General features: G+C 39.2%; 3 protein-coding genes and 11 non-coding genes across 14 annotated transcripts; 7 read left to right on the forward strand and 7 right to left on the reverse strand.

The window, feature by feature from the left end:
* Window positions 1-1,194: 1,194 nt before the first annotated feature.
* Or56a (Odorant receptor 56a) lies at window positions 1,195-3,058 on the forward strand. Its single transcript, XM_017177455.2, has 6 exons — window positions 1,195-1,495; window positions 1,558-1,988; window positions 2,057-2,272; window positions 2,327-2,428; window positions 2,741-2,893; window positions 2,954-3,058. Exons 1-6 carry the CDS (start codon window positions 1,195-1,197, stop codon window positions 3,008-3,010), a joined length of 1,260 nt encoding a protein of 419 aa, XP_017032944.1. The 3' UTR covers window positions 3,011-3,058.
* Window positions 3,059-8,057: 4,999 nt separating this feature from the next.
* Window positions 8,058-8,129, reverse strand: TRNAE-UUC (transfer RNA glutamic acid (anticodon UUC)). Its single transcript has one exon. It is a non-coding gene; the product is annotated as a tRNA-Glu (tRNA).
* Window positions 8,130-8,327: 198 nt separating this feature from the next.
* TRNAE-UUC (transfer RNA glutamic acid (anticodon UUC)) lies at window positions 8,328-8,399 on the reverse strand. Its single transcript has one exon. It is a non-coding gene; the product is annotated as a tRNA-Glu (tRNA).
* A 166-nt stretch (window positions 8,400-8,565) lies between these two features.
* On the reverse strand, window positions 8,566-8,637 carry TRNAE-CUC (transfer RNA glutamic acid (anticodon CUC)). Its single transcript has one exon. It is a non-coding gene; the product is annotated as a tRNA-Glu (tRNA).
* A 309-nt stretch (window positions 8,638-8,946) lies between these two features.
* TRNAE-CUC (transfer RNA glutamic acid (anticodon CUC)) lies at window positions 8,947-9,018 on the reverse strand. The gene has a single exon. It is a non-coding gene; the product is annotated as a tRNA-Glu (tRNA).
* A 541-nt stretch (window positions 9,019-9,559) lies between these two features.
* TRNAE-CUC (transfer RNA glutamic acid (anticodon CUC)) lies at window positions 9,560-9,631 on the forward strand. Its single transcript has one exon. It is a non-coding gene; the product is annotated as a tRNA-Glu (tRNA).
* A 288-nt stretch (window positions 9,632-9,919) lies between these two features.
* TRNAE-CUC (transfer RNA glutamic acid (anticodon CUC)) lies at window positions 9,920-9,991 on the forward strand. The gene has a single exon. It is a non-coding gene; the product is annotated as a tRNA-Glu (tRNA).
* A 286-nt stretch (window positions 9,992-10,277) lies between these two features.
* Window positions 10,278-10,349, forward strand: TRNAE-CUC (transfer RNA glutamic acid (anticodon CUC)). The gene has a single exon. It is a non-coding gene; the product is annotated as a tRNA-Glu (tRNA).
* Window positions 10,350-10,682: 333 nt separating this feature from the next.
* TRNAE-UUC (transfer RNA glutamic acid (anticodon UUC)) lies at window positions 10,683-10,754 on the forward strand. Its single transcript has one exon. It is a non-coding gene; the product is annotated as a tRNA-Glu (tRNA).
* Window positions 10,755-10,923: 169 nt separating this feature from the next.
* On the reverse strand, window positions 10,924-10,995 carry TRNAM-CAU (transfer RNA methionine (anticodon CAU)). Its single transcript has one exon. It is a non-coding gene; the product is annotated as a tRNA-Met (tRNA).
* A 200-nt stretch (window positions 10,996-11,195) lies between these two features.
* TRNAM-CAU (transfer RNA methionine (anticodon CAU)) lies at window positions 11,196-11,267 on the forward strand. The gene has a single exon. It is a non-coding gene; the product is annotated as a tRNA-Met (tRNA).
* Window positions 11,268-14,081: 2,814 nt separating this feature from the next.
* On the reverse strand, window positions 14,082-14,155 carry TRNAI-AAU (transfer RNA isoleucine (anticodon AAU)). The gene has a single exon. It is a non-coding gene; the product is annotated as a tRNA-Ile (tRNA).
* A 654-nt stretch (window positions 14,156-14,809) lies between these two features.
* LOC108082131 (thioredoxin C-1) lies at window positions 14,810-15,548 on the reverse strand. Its single transcript, XM_017177433.3, has 2 exons — window positions 15,265-15,548; window positions 14,810-15,186 (listed from the first exon to the last, which is right to left on the reverse strand). Exons 1-2 carry the CDS (start codon window positions 15,435-15,437, stop codon window positions 14,919-14,921), a joined length of 441 nt encoding a protein of 146 aa, XP_017032922.1. The 5' UTR covers window positions 15,438-15,548; the 3' UTR covers window positions 14,810-14,918.
* Window positions 15,549-27,111: 11,563 nt separating this feature from the next.
* On the forward strand, window positions 27,112-27,788 carry Obp56d (Odorant-binding protein 56d). The gene is made up of 2 exons (XM_017177408.3): window positions 27,112-27,260; window positions 27,325-27,788. Exons 1-2 carry the CDS (start codon window positions 27,213-27,215, stop codon window positions 27,670-27,672), a joined length of 396 nt encoding a protein of 131 aa, XP_017032897.1. The 5' UTR covers window positions 27,112-27,212; the 3' UTR covers window positions 27,673-27,788.
* The last annotated feature ends 45 nt before the right edge of the window (window positions 27,789-27,833 follow it).

The following is a 27,833-nucleotide window of genomic DNA, read 5'->3' on the forward strand; positions in this document are numbered from 1 at the left end:
ACAAAATCCAAACACAGAGACAGTTGCCAACATGCAACATACAAATATGCGTGTTGTTGGGGCTTTTCCAACCATTTTCCCGAAGCAGGGAGCACGGAGCACTGAGCTCGTGCTGAACTGGGATTGGGTTCGCATCCAGTCATGTCTGAGTGCGTTTCCTCCGACGCATTTACGTTTATTGCATTTGTAAATTATTCACACAAGGATATTAAATGCAAATTGTGAAATAGACGACACACTCGTGCTTCACAGATACGATATCCTTTGGATGCGAGGCGAGGCGAGGGGAGAGCGAGTGTCCCTGCCACCAAGATTACACCCTAAAAAATTGGGTTATAGATATTTTGGTAATACTTCTTTAATGGCTCATAAGAAAGGTTTTTAATTAAAACAAACTATAGTTTCAACAACCTTGTTTATTTTGTATAAAAATATATAAAATATCTATAATTTTCCTCCAGTGCTGTTGCGAATTACTCAACTCCTGCATATGATTGTCACATGCAAAAGCGAATCGAGATTCTCGTTTTCCGATCCTTGCCTCGGGTCCTGGTCCTGGTCCTCGTCCTCCCATTTGATTTCCTTGAATGCCATTTGCCGGAAGGACCTCTAGCCCCTTGTGAGGTTACACAGGGCAGTCAGCAGTCGCCAGTCGATAGTTGACAACGCAATCTGACTACTTGATTGACTCTGCTCCTCAAATTGGTTCACCTGACGGCGGCCAGAGATCAAAAATTAATTTTATTAAAGCCTCGAGGACCTTCTTTCTTATTTATTCGTTTTCCATTACCCGATTACACTCTGGCCGGAAGAGCACACACTCAACACCCGAAACAAAGTTGGACAAAAAGTTAAATTTCGTTGGCAAATTTCACTCACATGCAACGCTGCCTAAACACGTTTGACATTTCTGCTGTGGACAAAGTTTTTCGGGGTGCGAACGAGCGTAACATGCAAATCGAATTTAAAAAGTTGGCAACAAAATAGTTGAAGGCCAACTGCTGCTGCTGCTTCTGGCCAGTACATTACCGAATCGTCTATGCAGAACCGTAGCACCTGTCCGTAAACAGAGACAATTATTACACAATTATTGGCACTTAATTGGGTCTCTCCAATTAAACCACTTGACACCTTTTTTCGTTTGTCCCTATAAAAGGTCCCTCAAAAGTGGAGGTGCCAATAAAAACAGTTAAGATGTTCAGAGTTAAGGAACTGCTCCTTTCGCGGAAGACCTTCAACACTCCCATCTTTCAAACCCATTTGAGTTGCTTTCGCTGGTATGGCTATGTGGCCTCCGAGGATCAGAAGAAGGCCTGGTTTAGCCTCCTTCGCTGCACTGTCTTTACGGCCTCCATTTGGCTGAGCTGTGCCCTGATGCTAGGACGGGTTTTTCGCGGCTACGAGAAGCTCATCGATGGAGCCACGAGTTGTGCCACTGCGGTTCAGTATTTCACAGTGTCCATTGCCACCTTGAATGCATATGTGCAGCGGGATAGTAAGTACAAAAACAGCTTTCAATTAAACTTTTTATCAGAGGAAAATCTTAAACTTTCCTAGGAGTTATTGCCCTTCTTCGCCTGGTCCACTCGGATCTTGAAAACTTTATGACCGAAGCCGACGATCAGGAGTTGGAGCTTCTGGCCATAACGCAGGTGTACACCCGCACCATTACCCTGATCCTCTGGGTGCCATCGGTGGTGGCTGGCTTGATTGCCTATTTGGACTGTATTTACAGGACTTTCTTTCTGCCCCAGACTGTATTCAATATGCCGGCGGTTAAACGGGGCGAGGAGCAGCCTATTTTGCTTTTTCAGCTCTTTCCCTTTGGCGAACTTTGCGATAACTTTGTGATTGGTTATCTTGGACCCTGTTATGCCCTGGCCTTGGGTATCACCACCATCCCGCTGTGGCATACCTTCATAACGTGTCTCATGAAGTATGTGAACCTCAAGCTGCAGATACTGAATAAGAGAGTGCGGGAAATGGATGTGAGTAATTCTCTTAATGCTATTTATAAATAAAATAATAATTTCTCAAATAAATTAATATTTTTTAGATCACCAGACTAAATCCCAACTTGGTTATAGATCGCCTGACACCCAGTGAGCTGACTCATTGGCGAATGCAACTCTGCAAGGAGTTTGTAGAGGAGCAGCTCAGGATTCGAAAGTTTGTCCAGGAATTGCAGAATCTGATTCGTGTGCCCGTTATGGCCGATTTCATGATCTTTTCGGTGCTCATGTGCTTTCTTTTCTTTGCCTTAACAGTGGGGGTGAGTTGGAGGATTTTTAATTTATATATTTTATTTAGTTATGGAATGTCTTAGGTGCCCAGCAAGATGGACTACTTCTTCATGTTTATCTATCTTTTTGTGATGGCTGGCATACTGTGGATGTACCATTGGCATGCCACTTTAATTGTTGAATGTGTAGGTATAATTAATATATTTCATTCTTAGATTATTATTCGATTAGTTATTTTGATTTTATTAGGTTTATTTTAGAGATTTTACGTTATTAAATGATTTCAAAACCTATTTTTCATTTAAGAATCATTTAAGTTTCCATTTCAATTCATTTTTTCTGCTGTCAACTTCGAAAAAAAATGTAGGATAAAACCGTATCGTTTCGCAGTTTTATTTACTCTGTCTTTACTCCAGGCAATTCTTGTTTACTTCGTTTTAGGTCCTTTTTCTGGATATGTGATTTTTGATTCTCAATTCTTTGTTTTTTTCCTGCAGCACGACGAACTATCCTTGGCGTACTACTCCTGCGAATGGTACACCTTCGAGATACCTGTCCAGCGAATGCTGCTCTTTGTGATGATGCATGCCCAGCGGCCGATGAGGATGCGCGCCCTGCTGGTCGATCTGAATCTGAGGACCTTCATAGATGTAGGCTTCCGTTAAGGATGCAGCCTTTGATTTTAATCCTTCACTTTTTTTTTCTCACAGATTGTGCGTGGGGCCTACAGCTACTTCAACCTGCTGCGTAGCTCCCACTTGTATTAGGAGCTCGTCCTGGGGGGGGGCTAATCAAGCGGCGAGCCTTGCGCCTGTCAACTCGTTTGGCTAACATGACAGTAAACAAGCCATGCAATTCATTGTTCCTGGAAAAAAGCAAAGGAAGCCGGTGGTAGCAGGAAGTACAGAAGTCAAAGGGGGATGGGGATACGGATAAGGCAAAATGCTAAACCATTTTACAGCGCAAATAAACGTGCCTGCGCGCTCTCCTCAAAGAGCCAATGCAAGTAACAAAGTAACAGGCGACATCATTTATCACTCTCGAGAAACGTCGCATGTCACTGGCATTGTATGTGTTTTGTTATATTGTCTTTCTCAATGGATATAAAACGATTTTTGCACTTCCCCATGAACCATTCCACCCGGTTCTGGTTGTGTTTTCCCTGCCGTGCCTCTAATTGTCTTGGGGGTTTAAACAAAAGGAAATTTATGCGTCTGGTCAGATACAGCACCAACCACCGCCGCTGACGAAACTAACCAAACAAACCGAATCGCTGTCCCCCTGGGTGTATTTTTTAATATTATTAAGAGTATAGACCGAAAAAAAAACGTTGGGCCAAACCCACACCCAAATAAACACGCATATTGTTGCGGTTGTTGAGCTCCCCGCTCCCTGGGTGCCTGGGATTACACAAAGTGGCTAAATGGCTGATAAAGGCACACGCCGAACCTCGGCTACTAATGAGTATTAATGGCAGGTATGCCCGATCCCTTCCAGAGTTCGGGGTTTTTCAACTCCGCGGAGGGTGACAGCCCGGGCGAGGGTCACAGATAGTTGGTTAACAGCGTGAAAAGGGTTGTTCTTCTTGGCGAACCGCTCGATTGGGATCTCTCTGAGGAGAAAGCATACCAGAAAGCCTTGATGTATGAGATACAAATGTTTTTTATTTATGGTATATATCTTTTTGTGTTTTCTATAGATCACGTTTGTTCAAACAAACAAAACATGCTGAAAGGGTTGATGGGTTGACCTTTTTTTTGTGTATTTCAAGTACTAAAATCGCAGAAAATAGGTAAATATTTTCACAACAAAGAGGAATGGGTTTATTACGTAGGTTATTTGGAATGTATTTGTTGATTTGCCATTTTTTATATATTTTTTAGGGGTTTATTTGATTAATTTCTTGTTTAATATGTGTTATTCCTAAAAGTTGATACTTTATTTACTTTTATTTTTAATGATTCTTATAAAAAATGCTTTATAAAAGTATCTTTTCGATTTCTTGCTCAGTATTTCAACTTTATGATATTTATTTAGATATTTTTGCTCATTCATTCTCTTGAAAATAAACTTAAGTATAGCATATCACCAGGCTTTAAATAATTTTCAATCAAAACCTTTTGAAAAATAAAAACTATAAAAGTTATTTCTTCACTGTATTCAAAGAATTAAAATATAATTTACTTAAAAAAAATCCCAGCTAATTTAAATCAATATTTCATCAGGTTAAAAAACTGCCTGGCAACATCGAAACAACCCACAATGTAGATAATATTTTTTATACCGCAAGACCAAAATAGAATTTGGTATAAATAGAATAACCACATGGCCATAGCGAATTTCTGGCATCTGTTGCCGCCGGTATTTTAAGCAATATTGGCAAATTTTTTATGGTTTTCGCTGCGCACGTTTTTTGTTGATTATTTATGACATTACATACATAATGCAAGCGTAATGGATGCGAGTGTTCATTAAGCACAATGAAATGAATGTCGTGCACTCAGACCCAACCCCTGGGCCCTCAAGGGGACCCACAGCGAGTGTATGGAAAGTGTGTATGTGTGCCACCCTCTTAGGGTTTTGCAGTTTTGCGAAAAAATTAAAATTTGCTGCACACATGTAATGAATATTTACAATACACTGCTGCCCTACACAGCGCCACAAAAGGAATGAATTCAAAGGGAAAGCGATTCTCGGAAAGGAAAAACCCCCTTTTTGAAACGAAACGAAGCCCATTTGCTCCTTATGACATATAAGGGTGGCACTGAAGGTGAAGCCAAATAATTGTCGTATGTTACGATTATGCGTAGTCATATCTGCGATGCAGAATTTGACTTCGAACAGAGTGTGTATTTCCAGGGAAAGAAACGACAAGGAAAATGACTGACAGGCAAGTCCATGATACACTCATTTCCGGTTGAAGCCTTGATTAAATGTGGGTTTTGCGGTTAGTTAAGATTTATATATATATTAATTTAAATTAATTTATAATTAAATTAGTTAAGAGATCCCCCAACTCTACTCTACAATATCTCTTTTTTCAAATGAAACTTTTAAATAAAAAATAGCGCCATAATAAATTGCATTTCTAGGAATAGAAAAAACCATTTGCTGGCCTTATTATTTATGCAGCAATTCCTGTATACAATTCTTTTTATTTTTCACCTTAATTCCATGGGCAAACGCATACGTTTGTTGCGCTACCAAAGCTCTCCACTTTGGCCAACTAAGTGTTTTGCCATTAAACATTTACGATGGCACAGTTAGGGCAGCCGGGGAGCACACGCGTGACTTGGGCCAGCTGTTATGTGTGGAATAAAGATGGTTATTAAAATTAATTAACGCACGGCGATTTGTTGCCCGGCGCCATAAAGCGGAATGAAGTTGTAGTTAAAATTTGAATGCATTGAATTAATCAAAAGCCGGTGGCCCATCTGCCGGCCGGATGTGGGCACTCGAGCTTGGCCAGAGGAGCCAGGCTGCCATGACTGCAGTGTGTGTCACCGTAGGACTAGGCCCCGCCCAGGATATCATGCACACATTTAAATGCAACTGATTAATCATGGATAAAGTTGTTCTCCTGCTGCTGCTGCTGCTGCTGGTCACGTGACTGCCAACAATTTGACTTCAAACACATTAACAGTTACGGTCCGGGAAAGTTGAGGGAGTTGCGGGAGTGCGAGGCTAAAATGCAGGACTCCCGGGGAGCAAATACGGCTCCTGCACGCAGAGGGTTTGTCACCAGCAACAACTTAACTTGGCTAACTAAAACTTTTCATGCATTGCCGTTGACAGTGCAATAAACATGCCAAAACAAATGCACCAGCGGCCAACACAATGGCAACAACTTATGAAAACAACAGCGTCAACTACTGACCCGCCCATCTTCTGGGGTGGCGGGTTGCGAGTATCACCCAAAGGGGTACAAGAACCGACACCCTTTCTGAAAATAGACACGTAGCCAGCAAAGAATTTAGTCAATGGGAGAGTTTTGGGTGGGAGTCCGGGAATAGTTTGCCGCCTTTTTTCCAAGAATTTTCAAAGGAAACGAAATTACTCCGACTGATTTATGAAGTTTGCATTGACATTGGAATTTTTACGAGTACAGGCTTTATTTTAACTTAATTAAAGTGTTCCTAAAACTCGGGATAACTTTAAAAGTCTGTAATCGAACAAGGCTCGGTTTGTAGATTTTTATGAGGAAAATAATATAATAAATGGAAGAAGATAGTTTCTTATATTACAAATTAATTTAAATATTATATAATATTTTAATAAAATATTGTGAAACATAAATCGCTTTCTTATCAGCAGATATTATGAGTTAATTTGTGATTTTATTTACAAAATAGGGAAAAGTTCCTCCTTTCCTTTTCTTTATTATTACAAAATATGAACGATTTTTTCTATTATTAGTTCGAAATAAGGCAAATATATTATATATTTTTAAAAACATAAAATTTGTTCTATTATATTTTACAATTATTTAATTTCCAACTATTTAACAGCACCATTTTATGGCCATAAGACGTAAGCTTCACTGATATCTGTAAATTGCGTATTGCCAGAGAGAAAAAGCCATGAAAAACTTTAACAACGAAAGCCGATTTTCGCAACTGCTTTTTTAAAGCGCCCACATATCCGCACACAAACATGTTGGATAGATATAGATAGGTTCCCTGCACAAAAATAGATCGCGCCGTTCCGTGCCGCCCATTTGCAATTTCGCTTTTTTGAAAAACACAAACTGTTTTCGGCTTTGCGTCCCTTTTGGCATGTGTGTGTGTGCTTTTTAATTTAATTTTCGTAGGCCGCCATGCACTGCACTTGAAACCGCTTGCCCAAGCTCGCACATGAATAACGTGGACTCACAGTAACACACACCCAGCGCCAGCCACCCACCACCCACCACCCAGATGGGGGGCGTCGGCTTACAAAAGCACAGTCGAGAGCCCGAAAAGCGAAGTGCCCAAACCACGTGGCGCCCGCTTTCATGCGCTTCGTTTAGCAAAGTGGATGTTAAGTGTAATGCGATTTTTATGTAAATTTTTACCCAAAAAAAATCGCACTTTCGCACACACAGACGGCGGAGCAGCCAACAGTTTGATGATTTTTCGTTGCCACGGTCACGGCCAGCTTTCCAGCCAGACAGGCAGACAGACGATGGAGCAGCAACAAATGACTGAATGTCCAGCGTTCATATGTATATCCCAGAGCCCACTGCCACTCTCAATCGAGCAGACAAACAGCAGCCTCCGCTGAATCGCAGACAGACAAGTGGCTATATGGCCAGCATAAGGGAAAAAGGGATTAAGACCAAACTTGGGCACTCCCAGGCCTTGGTTAATTCATAACAAAATCTTTGTTTAATATCAGAAGCAAAACAACATAATAATAAAAACACTCTGTATAATTAATCTAAAGATCTCCTTATTATTTTCTCATATTTATCAGTTCAAAAGGGTTCATTAGTGGAAGACCATCAGTTAAACCGACAACTCTAGGCAGGAGCAACCCCGTCAGAATCGTGGTACCAAATTATAATCACACAGGAGTCATAATTTTTTTAACATCAAGTGGCCTTATTAGTATGGGTAGAACGTCAGTTCACCTTACTAATGACAATCGTTTCGTCGCCAACAGCGCACTCTCCAAGAGCACAGCGCCAGAAGTGGTTGGGAATTTTATGCGCACAAAATGAACAAAAAAGTGATAATGCCAGTTCACCCGAAATGCCAACAGATGGCGCAAGAATAAACAATAGGGGCGCTTTTGTTATAAACAAAACACTTAAAGAAAATAATAAAAAGATCATTCCCATACCGGGAATCGAACCCGGGCCTTCTGGGTGAAAGCCAGATATCCTAGCCACTAGACCATATGGGACACTGCAAAACGCGTGCCCAAATTCTGTTTTGTTACTGGAACATGTGCAATCTGATAGGTCTCTTTCCCGAGAAAGCTTACAATAAGTTTTTACTTTATTTAATTGTTAAAACAGCCTCTTTAACATTTTTCTAGGAAATTTAAAGCAAAAATCAACTTCTGTAACATAAAACAAAAAATATTTAGTAAAAAATTTACTTCCCATACCGGGAATCGAACCCGGGCCTTCTGGGTGAAAGCCAGATATCCTAGCCACTAGACCATATGGGATACATTTGAAATGCATCACAATGTAGGTTTTGTTACCAAGGTAAGTAATTCTAATATAAAAATCAGTCAGCTGCATTCAAGATTCATTTATAACCAATTCATTTCAACATTCAATAGAATATTTAAAAACTAATTATTTTTAGACAAAATAAAAAAAGAACACTATTTCCCATACCGGGAATTGAACCCGGGCCTCCCGGGTGAGAGCCGGGTATCCTAACCACTAGACAATATGGGAGGTGGTGGCTTTTCAGTTAGATGCGGATTTGTACAGAGCGTCTGTTTGCATCAACTTGGTTGCTATTTTGTCAAAAATATGTCTATTTATTCATTGTAAACTGTATTTCTAATATTACCCAAAAAGAATATTTGACAGTGAACTTGTTGTATTTTTAAGTTTACCCAAATATAATATTTGACTTCGAATCAGACCAGATGCTACAAATCCAATAACCTTTTTTTGTAAAATAGGAAATTTTCATAAAGTAATTTTAAATAAAATTCTTATGTTATTGTTTAAAAAAAATATTGCACTCAAATTTAGAGTTTCCCATACCGGGAATTGAACCCGGGCCTCCCGGGTGAGAGCCGGGTATCCTAACCACTAGACAATATGGGAGGTGATGGCTGTCGTGACAAATGTCGTACTTATGAGAATGTTGCAAGATAAGAAACCAATTTAAAAATAAATAAAGCAATAAGCTGATGAAATACTTTTGGTTATTTGTGAAATACGTACACTCTTACATATGTATATGGTCCATTTTGCTTAAATATGTATCAACATATTTAAAATTCTACTCTCTGTTAGGACACAAAACCAACAAACATTTAATTGATTTATTGCAAAAAGTGGAAACAATATTAATATGCCACTCTACATACTCCAAACATTTAACAATTTGTATAATCTCAAACTGACAGTAAGAGAATTCATTTTACAAATTATGATACATACATATATGTATGCTATTAATTCTCTTTTCAGCGTTGTTCCAACAAAATAACTCATGCAATTTGGGATTTTAATTTACTCAACAATGAATCATGTTGTGAAATTGCGTTTAGTTATTGTATATCAAACATACATATACTCTTTGCAAACCAATGTCATAGCACTGTGGTGTCTTTTATACAATATTGGAAGTTCAGCAGTCACCTCCCATATTGTCTAGTGGTTAGGATACCCGGCTCTCACCCGGGAGGCCCGGGTTCAATTCCCGTTATGGGAAACTCAACTTTGGAGTTCTTTTTTATAATATTTTAAAATTTAAAGCTAAACGTAAACAATTTAGCTTACCATACATATGTGTAATAACTTTATGTAATATATATTTATATTTTTGTCCTCTAAGAAAAAATCAGATGTAGTCATTCTTCGAGTTTCGTAAGAAGTATTGTGTAAAATACAACATAGACTATATACGATCTCTTATTAATAAAAAATTAAATTGCTTTGGATACCTCATAAATCGCCGATGACTCATTGAACAGTACTTTTTGTCAGCCCGGCAAACACCTCCCATATTGTCTAGTGGTTAGGATACCCGGCTCTCACCCGGGAGGCCCGGGTTCAATTCCCGGTATGGGAAACTCAAATCGGAGTTGTTTTTTTTTATAATTAAAATTAAATGTTGAACGTAAAATATTAACTAACTACATATATTTGGATTCAATTTGTGTATTATATATTTTTTTGTCCTCTAAGAAAAATATCAGATGTAGTCATTCTTCGAGTTCCATAAGAAGTATTGTGTAAAATACAACATAGGCTATATACGATATTTTATTATTATAAAAATTAAATTTCTTTGGAATATACCCTATAAATGGCCGGTTACTCACTGAACAATGTTTTTTGTCAGTCAGGCAAACACCTCCCATATTGTCTAGTGGTTAGGATACCCGGCTCTCACCCGGGAGGCCCGGGTTCAATTCCCGGTATGGGAAAGTTGAATAATAACAACTTCAAGTGTAATTTTTTGTTTTTATGTTATACGGCTTCTATATTTTCTTATTTATTTTTACGTTATTTGAAAGATAATTTATTTGTTCCTTACTATGCAAGCTTTTAGTCCGAACAAACTTGAAAAGCTACATTTTTAGTGTTCAAATGATTCATTCCTTATTGAAAAATGTAAGCTAATATTATATAATTCTATATAATTATTAACGCTAGTGATGCATGCCGTGAATCATAGTCTTGAAAACACAATCATTTAAGATTTCGTTGGGTTATCAAGACGAGTCAGAAAACTGACATTAGACCAACGTTAAAAAGTGTCCCATATGGTCTAGTGGCTAGGATATCTGGCTTTCACCCAGAAGGCCCGGGTTCGATTCCCGGTATGGGAAACTTTTTTTGCCATGTTTTTTCTTAAAAAATCTTGCAAGGATTCATAAAATTAATCTCATTTTTCGATTTATTATATTTTTAAATATATATAAAAGGTTACAAAAAGAAACGATTCTCAGGAATTTAACGTCAGGAAAAGCAAAAAAATCAACACCTTGAATTACACTCTAGCAGAGCAAGGTTTCGATCCTCGGACCTCTGGGTTATGGGCCCAGCACGCTTCCACTGCGCCACTCTGCTTGTTGTTAGTATGGAAATAAGTCAACATTCGATAAGTAACTGTAAAACTAACTTTAATTGGTTTTTTAATAATTCATTTTCCCTAGTATTAGCACCACTAACGTTGTAAATAAAAGTAAAACTATTCGCCTAGTTTCGATTCTAACTGGCTTCAACTTTGTTTATCTGAATAAAGCCTATAGGCTGCGGCGAATTCAACAAGCAGAGTGGCGCAGTGGAAGCGTGCTGGGCCCATAACCCAGAGGTCCGAGGATCGAAACCTTGCTCTGCTAGAATGTAAAATCAGTGTTGATTGTTTTTTTTGCCATTCATTGTTTCATATCCTTTTTCAATATTAAACTAAATCTGTCATTTTTATTTATTCTGCAATTTTAACGGTGCCGAGTTTGCACGGTGATAACTTCAACTGCATTTCTCGCACGAACACAATGCGTGTCACCGGCTCCTGCTCACGTGGATTATGTATTTACTCGGCGCCATGGCCACCGCCACTGTTATCGCGGACTTGCAGCCCACTCCCACACATCTGCTGAGGCTGTGCATTCATTTTTGCCCACTGGCACAGATATGGCTTTAATAACCACTCACCGAGCGCCACTCTGTTGGTTTTTGCCGCCTCTGTTTGCATTGCTAAAAGATGCGATATGGCGCGGAAGCAGGAAGACCGGTATATATTGGACATTCAAGCTCCGGAAGTGTATGTGTTTGCATTGAAGGAGCCCCTGGGGCTTATATTAAAGATTCTCCAAAAATGATGTTCAGTAAAATTGAAAACTTTTTGGCGGTTATGGTGGAAGGTGTTGCATTTTCCCCTTTGCCAATCAAATTGACATATTTGTCAATAAATGGCAAAAATTTTAATTAATTTTCGCGCCACTTAAAAGTGAGCCACGGAATTGCATAAAACCATTCAGTTGGGGTTGGAGTTTTTGGTGGGTGTGCTTCAATGGCCAATGCCAGCCAACCGCAAACACTAAATTGCAAATAAATTTGTTTAAATATGCAATGGCAAACCAGAACCAGAACCAGAGCCAGAGAGAGCGCATCAAGTTTTGAAGCAACCCCACAGATGAATGGCCAAAAACTGCGCTAGACTGCGACAATTCCACCTGGCCAGGGTAGGTTAGGCAGGTGGAACTGCCAGTGGCTTGTCCACTGGCACCGCCTGCTGCACGTGCAGCTGCGACAACGAGACAACAACATGCACATCAAATTTTAATAGCAAAAACCCCCAAAAAGTTTCAAGCCACAAAGTCCATTTCCATGGGATTGGAGAGTTTGGAGGTCCTTGCGGTCTGTTCCCGTCCTGGCCCTTGTTGTTGGGTTTTCTGATGTTTCTGTTTCTGTTGTAGTTGTTGTTGTTGCTGGTGGGTGACATGCTTGATGTACGCTTTTGGTTTTACCCACGAAGATGTTGCATTGACATTGAATATTGATGAAAATAAATCGAATTTCCGTCAGCCCGGCATCCGACGTATATTCGATAGAAGCCAAAGGGGGAGCAAACAGAAGAAAGAAAAAAATATCTATACGAACCGGACACATTTCCTCCTTTCCCGGCGCTTTTCCTATTGAGACAGCAAAAAGGGTTCCGGCTGAATTGAGTTTGACGCAGTCAGCTGGCGAGTGTTAAAATCCCACGTTGTCAGTGTTTTTGGGGGGTCATTTGCGGTTTCTCCGAGCTTCGATTTTTACTCCCGTTCGGCTTGCACTTAAGCTGTTAGTAAATATGTATACACCACAAGTTCAGCAATTTTACAATTAAGGGGATTGCCATTAAAGATTACAAGGGGATCCTTATGGGATACACAAATTCCCACCTTATATATACCTTTAAAATTTAAAATCATCAGATAACTGCTTCTTAAAAGTGTAACACAAAATCAGAATTTAAATAAAGGTACATTTTTTCCATCAGCCATTCTGTCGTTGGTAAAAATTTAACTTTACTTCCATAAAAACTCGCACACAAGCCGATTTCCACAGGTGAAAATCCGTGTTTTTTTTCGTGTTCTGGCTTGGGGGCGGCCAACCCACAATTAAGACCCCAGTTAACACTTGATTTGTATTTAAAAATTATTGACCAATCCATGGGTACTGATTAAGTTTGTGTTTGTGCTTGTCAAACGATTGGCACAGGAAGGGGCATCGATTGATTTTTGCCGCCACAAGGCAACGGTAGGTTTCGGAAATTGCATATACTGCGCGGAGAGAGGGAAGACAGCAGGAGCAGGACACAAAGTGCTGCACATATGAAAATCCAATTTTCCAGTGATTGATCAGAGCGAGGAGGATGGAGGTGGAAAGCTGAAGAGCTGGCCACACACACACGCACAAGTGAAGTGGGGGAAAAGTTTGTTTGGCGGGCGTGTACGCAAAAATAATGTAATTAAAGCAATGTTTGCATAATAAAAATTAATATTTGTTGCAGTTTTTGTCGCCATTTCAGCAGAGCAAAAGGTAAGAGGGGATGCGGAGGGTAATGCATTTAGCTGGCCCTTTCCCCAGAGTGTTTACCTTGGCAGCGAGGACACGTCGTGTCGCCAGAAGAGAGTCCTTTGCTCGCTTTATGCGGGCTGTCAAAATCAGACAGTGTGCACACACATGGCGCCCACACCTCACTGGTCCAGAGATTTGGATGCCGGGCTTGTGTGTGCGGACCACGCTGAAAAGAGTCCTCCTGCCCTGCCCAGCATGCCGCCCTGTTTGTCCAAGTTCCGTTTCAGCAAATTATGCCCGAACATATGAGGGATTTATATCCGCTCGAGGACTACTGGACTGCACTCCACTCGACTCAACTCAACTCGACTGGACTCGTCGCTCGTTCGTCCTGTCTGCTGGTTGTCTGGCGCTGTAGCATTTATGCAAATATTGAAATAAGTCTTAATTGAATACAAATACTCAATTACATTGCGGCAAATCTATTTTGTGGGTCCACAGCAAACAAACTACCCAGCTTACGCTGGCGCATTGTCAATACTTTTACTTTACGATTTTAATTGTGGAAAGTTATTTCGTTTGATCAAAAAAATAAATATTTTACGAAAGGAATATACATTAAGTGAATAAAAAATAAAAAATACTTGTGGCCCATGAGGGGATCGAACCCGCGACCTTCGCGTTATTAGCACGACGCTCTAACCAACTGAGCTAATGGGCCTTGGTGACTACGGTGATCGTAGAAAGCGTTTCCTGCGGAAGGGGGTTTACAATTTCCTAGAACGTGGCATAGGGTATTTATAGATTATCTGTTAAAAATTTATTGATAGGTTTATCTACGCTCCAAAAATAAACAACTTGGCAGCAACTCTTTTTACGTAAATTTAAAACGTAATTTTTCAGATTTTAAAAGGGGATAAGTCAATTTCTATAGGGTCTAGCCAGTTTTATATGCAAGTCTATAATTAATTTACCACTCACAGTAGACACAGTACACTGTAGACGGCATTAATTGTGTTTCTTTTGGGCTCCTGTGGGAGTCGACACCACATGCATCATCGCAGGCAGCCGTACATTTGACACTTCATTAAAAAGCAACATTACCAAAATCAATTAGAGACATTCCCCCAAGCATTGCCATCGCCTAGGATGATGGCAAGAAGAGCAGGATACACAACAAGTGCACACACACCACACACACACTCGCAGTTTGTTGTTTTTGGCAAACAAATACGCAAACAATTGGGAAACACACATATTGTTCCCACTGGCAGCGATAGACAAATTGTTTGAGCACGAGACGAGACTTTGTTTGCATTTTGAATTGCCGCTACTGGGAGAAGCGGCACACCAAGAGAAAATTCTGCATTAAATATATAGTATAATTACTAGCTGTGTATTTTAAATGCCAAATTAAAATACAAATACGAATTTCCAAAACATGATTCAATATCTCGCTCCCACACAAGATGACATATACCGATCTAGTCATAATATTCCTCAGAGGCCTTCACAGACTTGACCACCTTGCCAAGCCACTTGCGAATGTATTCGCTGGTCTGCAGGCCAACCATGCGGTTGACCACCTTTCCCTTGTTGATGACCATCAACGAAGGCACGGATCCTACGTTATAGTCTAGGGCCAGATCCCCAAGCTCATCGATGTCCACGCGGGCCAGCCTCACACGGCCCTCTTGCTCGGACACAATGTTCTCCAAGCGCGGGGCCAGAGCCTTGCAGGGACAGCACCAGCTGGGAGGAGGAGTCAGTCAAGGGGGGAAGAACCACCCTTCAGCGCTAGACTCCCAACAGATGTCAAGCGGAACTTACCTGGCATGAAAGTCCACCACCACGGGGCGGTCGCTATTGATCACCCGCTGCATAAAGTCCTTGCGGGTCTCCACATCAAAGATCGGAAGCCTGCCAGAGCTGGTCATTCCTCGGCTCGCCTTGAGCAGGTTCACTAGGCGATTGATCTCGAGCGAATTTTTAAAATTGGCCATGTTTTAAAGTGGGTTTTTATTTGAATTTTAACCGAAATAAACAATTTTTACTAAAATTTCACTCCGAAAAATGGTTTTGACTGGGTCGAGGTTAGTTGTTGAATGAATAGGAAAACATGTGAAAGAGTTGATTGGGAAAGCTAAAGGCAAGGATTGCTTGATTGGAAAAACTTGTATTTTTTTATTGAAACAAATATTAAATTCACTGACGAGTTCTTCTCAATGTCAAGAAAGTCTTGTCAGCAATAGTAGCTTGCTCCTGTTGGTGCTCTAAAGCTGCTAAGAACCTTTTAGTATCCATACCAGACTTTGGTTTCGTTTCCCAAAATGGTGTTCCCTTTCACGTGGAGAAACCAACAACTCACATTGCTGACTGGCTGTTTTGTAGTTGGCATTAGTTTCTGAGATATCTATCAGGCAAGAAGGCTTGGCCTGCCAGTTTATTAATAATTTTCGCTGAGCTTTAAACTGCCATCGTCCTGCCTAAGTCAGCAGGGATTCCAGCGGCCTCGGCTCCTGAAATTCGGGTCACATTAGATCCCTGGGAGCTGATAACATTCACTCGCCGCTCGGCCTGGCCATATTTACTTGGGCCAAATGAATGATGATGACCCACCAGCACCACCACCCCTCCCCGTCCGTGCTGGTTGTCTAAACATTTTTATGATTCAGGGTTAGAGATAGGCTTACACTTTGGCTCTGTCTTTACATAATCCCCAGTGCTTACACAGGCATCAAGGCGCTTTGGCAATTAGTTTCTGTTTCTGCGAGCATTCGATGCGCAGATACAGTGGCTCACAGCTTATTTCGTGCAGAGGTAAACTTGAAATTCAAAGTTGTATATCTGAAAAACTATAGGTGATATGAAAAAAATTTTAACGCAGTTATGTTAAGTAGGGCTTAAGCGTTTATTTAAGCCCTTAATTATTTTTCAATTCCACAAGATAACGAAAAAAACTTTAAAAAACGAAAAATATTGGTTATTTTTATGTCACAGCTTATTTCGTGCAAAAACGTTGGGTACATATAACTTGTAAATTGTTATTTTAAATTAGCTAATTTTTTTTGTAACTCATTGGAGGCGATATCAGCTAATTTATTTATCCCTCCGATGCTTTTCATATCACAGGAAAATACAGTTTTCTGTGAATTAACAAAATGCGCTCCGCACGACTATCGAACTGCGGGAATTGGTCCTTAATCATTTTAAAAATGCAAAAACTTGGCGAAATATTACTTAAATAATTAACCTTACCCTAAGTGCTGTTCAGTAAATCATCCCAAGCTTCAATCGGGAAAATCGTGAGGCAGATATTGGCCGAAATGCTCCTAACCAAATTTTTATTAAGCTTGAGGAAAGGTGAATTATCCGGAAAATTAATGTTAATTCAAAAAATTTGGCGACAAAACTAATAGTAAATGTTGGGCATGAAATGGCCTAAAAGTATTCCGTGGAAACCGTCCGCCGTTTATAACGGGAAGACATCTTTAAAGGCCGAGTAACCCGGAAAAAGCCTTTCGAAACCAATACAAATCCGAAGTGCAGGCTTAAATTGGCCAAGGATCACATAATTTCATTCGATTTCGTTCTGGAATGAATTAATTTTCATAGACGAGACCAAATTCAATATTTATGAGGTCGGACCGAGACCAATATGTTTGAAAACAATCAAATTCAGAGCTTCACCACAAGAACCGATCCCCTACAGCCAAGCATGGTAGTGGTACTCGCATGGTTTGGGCGTGTATGGCGGCAACCGATGTTGAAAACCTGGTTTTTATCGAGGGAAATATGGCTAGAATATGTACCTTCAACTTTGGAAGGATAACTTGCTCCAGATCGCCGATATATTGGGCCCAAAGCGGATTTTCTGACATTACCATGACAATGACCCAAAGCAAAAATCGACTCTTGTGCAGACCAGGTTGATATGGAACTGCCCTAATGTGGTGAATCCACTTGCCCAGTCACCAGACCTTATCGTCCTTAAGATTTTGTGGGCGATTCTGGATCTGGACATCCGCAAGAGGTCGATATCTTATAAAAATGGTCTCAAAACAGCCCCCTTGGAAGAATGGTCCAAGATTCCAAAGGAGTCCTCAGAAAAGTTGATTTCTTTAATTAAAACTCTTTTAGAGGACGTCATCAAATAAAGTTAAGACACAAAAAAATTGTAAGTTTAAGCAAAACCGAAATATTTAAGATAAACTTTCTTGCACGAAATAAGCTGTGACATAAAAATAACCAATATTTTTCGTTTTTTAAAGTTTTTATCGTTATCTAGTGGAATTGAAAAACAATCAAGGGCTTAAATAAATGCTTAAGCCCTACTAAACATAACTGCGTTTAAATTTTTTTCATATCTCCTATAGTTTGTCAGATATACAAGTTTGAATTTCAAGTTTACCTCTGCACGAAATAAGCTGTGAGCCACTGTAAGTAGGCCCGAGTTTTCACAGCACTGATGGCCTCCTCCTTTGGGGCTTTGATGGATGATTGACAAGCGAGTGACAAGCGGGCGAGCTGGTGGTGGTATATGTGGGCTTTATGCAAAGGCAGGAATTTAATGGGTTAATGTACACATACATACGAGATGAAATGGGATGAACGGTTTAGGCATGTCATCAGTTAATGATCGTTGCGAAAACCCCAAAGTAATTAAAGCAACAAAGTACAAAGCTTTTTGAACCCAAAATAATATATTTTATGCTACTGTTTATAAAGATTTGTTGTAGAAAGAATTAATATGGATTTGTGATGAAAGGAATTTAATTTCATAAATAATTATAAATAAAGAGAATGGGAAAGATATCGAATATCAAATTATATATCGACTTTCCCGACAAATACCGATAAAGTATCGAAGTAACGATATTATCTTATGTATGTCCTTAGATATTAGTAACTTGATAAATGTGTTTACTTCATTTTGACATCATTTAAAACTCCATTTTATAAACTAATTCCTCGCAGTTCCACCATTCTATTTTAAGCAGCTTAAATACTTTTTAAAAACTACTTTTAGTGCTTAATTAAGTGGCCAATAAACTAAGTAAATCTATTTACGCCAAAACACTTCAACTGCAGTTGCCAATATTTGTCTCAAACCAAAAGCCATTAGTGTCAAAATAGCAGCTTCCCCCGACGAGGCAAAGGGAACAACTCACTTTTGTGTGTTATCGTTTCTAATTTGTTTCAAATTAAATGAGTTTTAAACATTTTCACAGCCAAATACAATCATAAAGCGTAAAATATACTCTCCGAATGGCGCGGGTGTGTGCTTTATGGGTCCACCCATCGTGGGTTGGTGTTTTACTTGTTTTATTTTGGCGGGTGGCTGCCGGGTCTCCTGCAAATGTAATTAAAAAACTTTTAAACCGCATCAACATAAATGTATGGCGCTTAAAATTCTGTGCATTTGACAATTTTCGGTTGGCAAAAAGTTGACATTTTGTGTGTTCCACCGTGTGTATGGGTGTGTGTATGCCAAAGAACCGCTAAAACATGTCAGAATGTCCCCGAACCCGAACCCGAAACCCTTTAAATGTCGTCGTCGGTGTTGGCCATTTGTATTTGAGTTAAATGAAATGCTTTAAAAGTTATTAACGTTCATAAATAAATGTCAGACGGAGGGCATTTATTGATGACCCATTTTAATGCGTTTTATCATTTTTACGAGCCACTCTCTTTTTCGGCCGTTTCATTTATTTTAATTGAAGGGGGAAGACCCTACATTTAATTGCATTTAAATCGCCGGGACCCCAACACCTTAATAGACCATTAAGTTTTGCCCATTTCACCGAAAAGGTTTAGTTCTCCAATATGTGTGTGCAGGTAATAAACATTGGCAGCCGGAATGGAATTCCGGCCATTTCGAGTGATAGCGGTAAATGGCAAACGCCGTAAATTCAACACTTGATGTTATAATTTTTCAGTGTGAAATTTAATCAATTTGAAAATCGAGGAATTTCTGCCTGAGATGAGTATAATCAAATGGCATCCCATTAATTATCCTGTGGCTTATGTAATGTGTGTATTTCGGGGAAAATCTATATGCTGTCACTCCCTGAAAGTCTTCTGGTCTCCAATAATTTTCCATTAGCTTTATTATATACTCATTTCGGGGCAAATGCCTTATATCATTGTTATTAGTAAATCTTATGCCCGAGTTTATGGTTCCCCTCGTGACATGTGGTTGGAACCGCCTTCTCATTCGATTCTGGACTCTGTTGGGGAGCTATTCCTTTGGGGGTCTCTAACCAAGTTCGTTGAACTCTCCCCAAAAATTGTGGGGTATATATCATGGAAGGAAATCTAAGGGTTGTTCTTAGCACACATCTTTGGGGAACCATTTAAGATTTCCTCTTTGCTGGTAAAGATTTTTATCTAACCTATTTGGGGTGCTATATGTGGCAACAAAGTTTTATCAGCAACGCCTCATACTGTTTCGACTTTATACATTAGTAATTATCGTTTATTAGGAATTATATATATGTACATACATTTATCCATATAAATATAGTGCATAGAAGCTACATTTATACTTACCCCTCAGTGTTTACCTAACTAACAAACGCAGTTTGCCATTCGATAAACTGTAATTAAGCAATTAAGCAAATAGGTTACAGGTAAAGCTGGATAAGGTGTCTAGTTATGGATGTTTCAATGGATGTTTCTGCTTTAGATTTTTGTAACAATATAACTTCATCTTTTATGATAATGTGTGTATAGATAATAGCTTTAAAAAAAAAAAAAAAAATAATAATAAATATGAATACTAAAGTGTTTCAAGTTTTCTATTTAAAACAAAGCACCGTCTTTACTGACTCTTAACCTGTTCAAGACTCTACTTAATCTCTGGCTTATAAGACTCTAAAGTGCAAAGATGTATTACTGTGTAACTAGGCTTATTCAAAGGCTTATAAATCGGATATATGTCTAAGATTTTTCCGCAATCCCTCCTATTTAATGACTGCTTTCGAGATGGTTCAGTAAATACTAGAGTCCAGGTGCAAATGCAAACTTTTCACACAGTCATTTCACAGAAAGAGCTCTTTTTAATTAATTTAATGACTGGCTGATGTATTTGCATATGGAAGTGCACGTGAGCAGAACTTTTGCGCACGTGGGTAAATAATCAACTCTTTTGTTGCAACTCCGAATTTAACACAGCTTTGGCTTTGCACCTGGCTGAAACGTGGGTGCTGTGTGTGTGTGTTGGGTGTGTTGTTGGTGGCCTTCTGCCACTAATTATTTTAACAGCATGCAGGCGGTATCCTTCCAAGTTTTTACTCCCATTTTCCTGGGAAAGCTCAGTTTTCTTGGAATTTCCCAGTCAGAGTAAGACAAGACCGTAATCCGCTTGGCTTATCACAAATTCCGAGCATAACTCAGACTAGAAATGCTGCTACCGGCCAGTTGGGAGGCAAATTAATGGCCAGTTGCGCATTGTTTTGGCCCAAAGGCGTTGCAACACTTTCTGATTGCATTAGATGCTTACAATAATTTTTTTTTTTTGGGTATGGCAACGTAAATGGAATATTTTATGCAATTTATTCTGATCAATTTGCACGTGGCAGTGGCTCAAAGTGCCTAAATATTCTCTGGGTATTCGGGATGCACTCGTGCGTGCCACAGAATGGAAATTTCTAAATGGGGTAGCCCACAAGCTGTTTGTCTTCTTTTCTTATTTTTGTGTTTCTCGGGCAAGTGAAAAGTTGTAAGCAATAATTTGTATCATTTTCAGGGCAGACACCTTGGGAAAATTGAATTTTTCTGAAAGAGAACGTATCTAAATAGTATATTTATGTAATTATTAAAGTCTCTTTATTTATTTTAATTTATTTTATAACATCTTAATACCTTTTTTCCCATTATAAACCCTAGTTTCTACTGACAGCAGAAGCGAAACAATTTTAATAGTAGAAATCTTAATGGAAAAGGGATCAACCATGCGTGGGATAAGTTCTTTTCAACTTTGTCGTCGGCTCTCAGATTCCGGTCCGGTGTTTTGTGGAAACCCATTTGCAGCCCACCTCATTACACACTAAGAAAAAAGCAATCGAGCATCAAATTACAAAGAAAATAAAATGCAAATAGGTTTTTTTCGCTTCCTTTCGGCGGGCTCTTCTCTTATCTTCTCTGTTTCCTGATGTTTTTTGGGGGGGCTTCCCCGAGTTTATCTGTCTCGTATCCCTCTCGGCCGGAGTCACTTCCAATTTCATGCAGCTGACCACGGGAGGTCCTGTAATTGTAATTGCCGGGGCTGGATTGGTGCTGGATTAAACAATTTCCACATTTAACATGCCGCATCTTTAACCTTTGCCACGATAAATTTTTCCGGGCTTTCCTTGGCAGCAGCTTTCGGAAAACCCCGGCACAAAGGAGGGGGCTTAATTTCGGTGCTGGCGATAAGAATTTTTAGCGACGTTGTCATTTGGGGGCTTTGGCTTTTACGAGGCGGCGCAAAGGACGCATGTCCTTGTTGTGCGTCTAATTAGATGCTTTGCCTAATTAGTTGGTTTTATGTGAGACTCTTTATGCCCCTGGATTACCTTTTTGGGTTGCAGTTTTTCCTGAGTTTGTTGAGCAGTCTTACTCTGTCTTCTTGTTCTCCTCGTCCGATATGTGGCCCACAGATTACTGGAACCTGGGGAAACTGGGTACCAAGCTGAGAATGTTATAAACTTTAACGTTTATTAAAAATTCCAAGCGCCCAGCAAAATATCCGCAACGCGAGGACAATAATGTGAGCGAAAGCAGCGCATTTGCTGCTGATTTTCACAGCTTGAGATTTTCCATTCCATTTTTCCCATCATCGAGATGGCAGCCACCTCGCTGGGTTTTTTCAATTTCTTACAGGACGAGCAGCACTGCATTCCTTCACCTGGATGGCTGGCTGTCTTTGATGCGTTGTATGACAGGAGGAGCTGTATGTACCCTTCGCTTCGGTTTGGTTCGGTTCGCCGGGAGTTCCATATGAACTTCGCATCCGCATCCCATCGCATCCCGAATTGAACTTGTCACAAAAGAATTCATTTTGCCAAGCTTGGAATTTTCCGGCAGCATAAAGAGGGGTGGCGGAAAATGTGCGTTGAGAAGCTTTGTGAGCTTTGCTTGACTCCTGACCCTCGCCCGCGTCCCTATTGTTGCCCCTTTTGTGTGTCCCTTATCCAACGCTCCATCGGTTCTGGGTTCGTTAACTGGAATTCAATAAATATTACTAAAACACTCGCATACGCATTCGACGTTGCCGTTGCCGTCGCCTTTTGCCTTTGCCTTTGCCCTTTCTTAGCGTTTTTATTGAGAAAATGGGTTTGAGAGCGGGGAGCAGACATTTTCACATAATTTTTTCCCCTTTGTAATCCATTTTTAGAGCCACACAAACATTCCCCTCTCACCCACAAAAAGACATTTTGGCTTATTTTATGACGCGTTTTGTTACCAAAACGAAAATTTTTGGTAATACCAGGACATTTAATTGCCTAATTGTTTTGTTTTTGGCATTTTATTGCAGGCGGACAGGTTTTTTATGGAGAAGCGAACCAGGCACGCCATTCTTTTTATGACTTAATTACTTAAATGCGTTTTATTTTCCATGCGGCCATAATCATAAACAAATTATACAAGTGGAAATAATGATATCTTGGCTTGGTTTTATATGACAGCCTTGGGAAAAGATTTTTAAGATGGTTTTTAGTAAGTGCTTTAATCAGCTGAAGTTGCAAAACTAAATGTAATTTAGCATCTTAGAGATATATTTTAGAAAAGGAGAATTTATTTATTTGATATACAAAAAGTACAGGTTTATGGGTTAAAAATCAATTTTAAAAGCGCCTTAAAGTATGCAATAAAATCCTTTCTGCTTTGTTTTTCGTTTGTAGTTAAAGGCTCTTCTGTTATCCTTTAATTTAAAATCAGCTTATATAAATATGTAGACTATATTTGCTTCAGTTTTCTGGCTTCATTTCATCTTTTCATCAGCAAATAAAACTCTTTGCTTAGTGGTGGTCTCATTATAATTTAAATTAACTGAATTCGCTTTATTTGATTTACCTGGTTTAGTGTTTCGTTGCCTTTCCGGCCCATTGCGGCCATTCCGCTCCAATTGTGGGCGAGCCAAGGTCTCTTTTGAATTTATTAGCCATTGCTAGGGTTCGACCCTAAAACGTCCATCCTGTCTAACACCATCCCCAATCCTAACCCATCCTATCTGTCCAATCTGGCGTTGGCTTTGGTTTCCTTTCGGCCATCTCTCTTTTTATTTTCTGAAATTAATGCGGCAAACACTAATTAATTGCGCAGGTGTTGCAGCTGTTCTGCGGCTCTTGTTGTTGCTGTTGTTGCTGCTGCTGCTGTCGGTGTTGTTATTGCATGGGATAAGCCTAATTGAATTTCTGTAGCTTTTTGCTAGGCTTGCGGATTCTGGTGGGGAGCGGGCGGGCTCCTATCTCGCCACTGGACATAATTAATTACAAAGCTGCCATTATACAAGAACGGCTGCATTTATTATCTTTAAATTATTGATTTTTATCAGTCAGTATCATAACATGGCTTAACATAATAATTAGGACACGACCAGATTAAGTTATATTTATGTTAACTTGTTCCCTATTTAAATTTTGTATCTTGTGGCACATTTTCTATAATCAATTTTATGAAATTTATGTTTGCTGTGAAAATATTTTAGGTCGAGTGAGTAGTTTTATCTTTAAAATTTATTTTATTTATTTATAATAACTTTAAAATCAACAAATTGGTTTCATAATTAAAGGACAGTACAAGGTTTGGCAAGAACTCAAATAAAAAATCGTTTAAATAATGTAATATTTTTATTTTCTTAACCTGGAAGCCTCAATATAATTAGTAACAAACTGTAGAAAATAGTAATAAATATTGAAATGTATTTTAAAATATTTAAAACTCTACAAGTATTTTTCTTATAATTGTATAACATTTTTAAGGCCTTAGTATACAATTTAGACTATTTTTAACCTTATATAAAAGTCATATAATATTCATAAAACGTTCTTAAAAACCTTTTACCAAAATATACAATCTAATTAAGAATTTAATTGCCTTTCTGGGGCCTACTAAAAACCTTATCAATTGCCCAAGGAACCAGGGAATTTCCAAAAAACCATTCCACAGAGAATCCTTGCCCAGGTAATTCCCAAAAACGTTGACCGTAATCAAATTCACGCTTTGCACTTATTTAATTGTTTTTCTTTTTTAATTTCTCATAGCTAATAAATTGACTTTTATTACTGGTCATGAGAAGCTCGTAAAATTTGCATATGACTGTTGGAGTCAGACCTAAAGCCTTTGGCTTTAAGTCTAAGTAAGGGGGAAGGGGATCCTGGCTGGATATTATTATTATTATTATTATGTCAACGTAATGTTCTCGTCAAATAGTTTTTCGCGTGACATTTGCATTTCAGTTCAGTTTTGGCGGAGTCGAGACCTCGCGGGCCCTCGGGTCCGATGACATTTCATTAGCCGTTGGCAGTGGCTTTTCCTGGGGCACACATAATAACGTGTGCCATTGTTTTTCATTGTCGTTTTATGTGCTGTTTATATTTTTATGGCATGCCAAATAGTATTTAATATTTATATTATATATGAGCCACATGCGACAGTCCCTCCCTCCGTTCCGTTCCCTTCCTATCATGTCTGCGATAAAACAGTTTTATATTCGCTTCTTCTGTGGAAACTTTTTTTTGGGGAAACAAACAGCAATGCGAACTTTTGCACCAGGTAAATAAGCTGTCTCATCAGTGCTGACAACTCCTTTTCCTGTCAAAAGGATAATAGGAAAAAGACTAGGAACAAAGGAGAATTTTGTGAAAAAAAAGTGAAAGAAAGTTGTTCTTAAATAACCAATTATATAGAAAGTTTTTCTAAAATACAAATAAAATAAATATTATATAAATAACTTCTCCGATTCTCTCAAAATATTTCAGATGAAAAACAACTCCAACCTAAAAAAAAGGACAACTTGTCAGCACTTTCCGCCTCTACGACTCCTTGAACTGAAATCAAACTACTTGAGGAGTCACTCGGTTCTTCGTGTTTTCAGTTATTATTGTCTATAAATCGTTGGGAGGGACCCCTCCGGCTGAATGCCCCCGATGACATTATGAATTTATTACTATTTAAATATTTTATTTCTGCTGTGTGGCCCTGGCAGGCGACGATGGGCCGCAATAATCGTTCTGACATTTTGTTTTGCCTGGCGTGCGTAACTATTTACGAGTTTGCTCCGGTAAGTTTTACCTCCAAAGGCGCACGGCTATATAGTTTGAGTAGGTCATGAATTATCGATGCTGTCAGCAATAAATATTGATAAAATATGATGAACCAAAAGTTGTTGCACGTAGAGGCATATCCAAACTTTGGTAACTGCCTCTATTATCGTAATTTGAGGCGTTTTAGGCCCACTTAAACAGTTCTGATCTGTTCAACAAATTCATGAATTCATGTCACTTTAATTACCACACCAGAGACAGCGTCATTTTGCTGGGCCAAAAAAACCTAATCAGGCAAACCAGTTCAGATTCATCGAATGGACTTGAGATCTCTAGACTCATTTGAATTTTAGACTTTGATACCCGGCACTTGACTTCAAACTTTGGCCAAAATAAACCAAAAACAATGGGGAGAGATGACGAGGAGACAAAACTGGTTTGCTGAAGCCAGACGATCGTTACGAGAATGTAAATGCTGATTTATTAAAAATAAAGGCCTAGCAGGCGTCACTCTTGGCTAAATTAGTTTTTAATGCTTTTTAATAAAAGAGTACTTAAGATTTGTCTTAAGGTTTATAGTCTTATTAATTAAGTTGACAGAAAATTATTAAGCTTATCTGATAACCAAAAGATTTATATGTTTGTTTGGTTATTAAAAGGAGGGCAGTTTGATGTGACACAAAATACAAATAAATAATATTAACAGTTAAGGTTGATGCACCTCCTTCTTTATATATTGTTTAGTTTTAATGATTGCTAAATAATTCAAGTTATTTTTAAGTATAGAAACCTGTTGATCTTTGGTCAAGTATCTGAATGGTTTTTCCCAAGAGTGAGAGATCTCTCCATTACTTTTCTTTATCTTTTTTTAAACCCAAAAGTTGCTTAATCATGATAGATTTGCACTTTTTCTAACACCTTCGTAAAAACTTATCTGCCACAAAAAAATCGCATTTCAAGTTTAAGGTTTTGGGATCCATTGTAAACAAAAAAGTATCTGACGCTTCGCTGATCGCGGTGACCCTTGGGAAGTACGGCATATACTATATACATTTTTTTAATCGTTTGAAAAACTGACAATACAATTAGCACTTACATTATGGAAATCAAATTACTTCAGTCGCAGATAATGAGCTCTAGTGTGTGGCCAATTATCAGTACAATGGAAATCGTAATAAACTTGCTGCACTTACTGAGCCGCACTAATTGCCCTGTATATCGAGTGGACTTTAAGCCGAAATGGGTGACTCAGAGAGTCGCGGAGTTATCACTGAGATCGAACACAGAACAAAACGACGGGAGAGATCATTAAAGCGACGATTTAAATAAACTAACCGACATATATATATAATTGCATACACGGGGCGTGAGCAGCGGAGTAGAGCGAAAACAAAAAAAAAAGCAACAAAAAAATCAAAACACAACTCTAGCCAAGCTCGGCTTGAAATCATATAAAAGCCAGTTGCTGGCAGAGTCTAGTAAGCAGTTTTGCCATCAAAGGGTTAACAAAAACATCTCTCCGCCACCATGAAGTTCCTGGTTGTCCTGTCCGCCATCCTGGCCGTTTCCGTTGCTGTAAGTAGGGATTTTAAACCATTAAGCTCAAGGTTTTCAATGCATTTACATCTCATACAAACAGGACTTGCAATTGTCCGATGAGCAGAAGGCAGCAGCCCATGCCAATGGTGCCCTTTGTGCCCAGCAGGAGGGCATCACCAAGGACCAGGCCCTCGCCTTGAGAGCCGGCAACTTTGACAACGTCGACGAGAAGGTCAAGTGCTTCGCCAATTGTTTCCTGGAGAAGACTGGCTTCCTGGTCGATGGTCAGGTTCAGCCCGCCGTTGTTCTGGCCAAGCTGGGTCCCCTGGCCGGTGAGGACAATGTCAAGGCCGTTCAGGCCAAGTGCGATTCGCTCAAGGGAGCTGATAAGTGCGATACCGCCTTCCAGCTGTACCAGTGCTACTACAACAACCGCGCCCACATCTAAGCCGCCGCCGCCCAACCTCCAAATGTATTATGTGTGATAATCTCTATTTGTGAATTGTTACAAATTTTGTTAAACTAAAGTATAACCAATGAGAAACTTATGTAAATTGCAGTGTATTTGATTAGTTTTGATTTATTTTTGAGTAGTTTGGGGGAGTTATT

Source organism: Drosophila kikkawai, chromosome 2R (genome assembly GCF_030179895.1).
Source record: "Drosophila kikkawai strain 14028-0561.14 chromosome 2R, DkikHiC1v2, whole genome shotgun sequence".
Classification (NCBI taxonomy): domain Eukaryota; kingdom Metazoa; phylum Arthropoda; class Insecta; order Diptera; family Drosophilidae; genus Drosophila; species Drosophila kikkawai.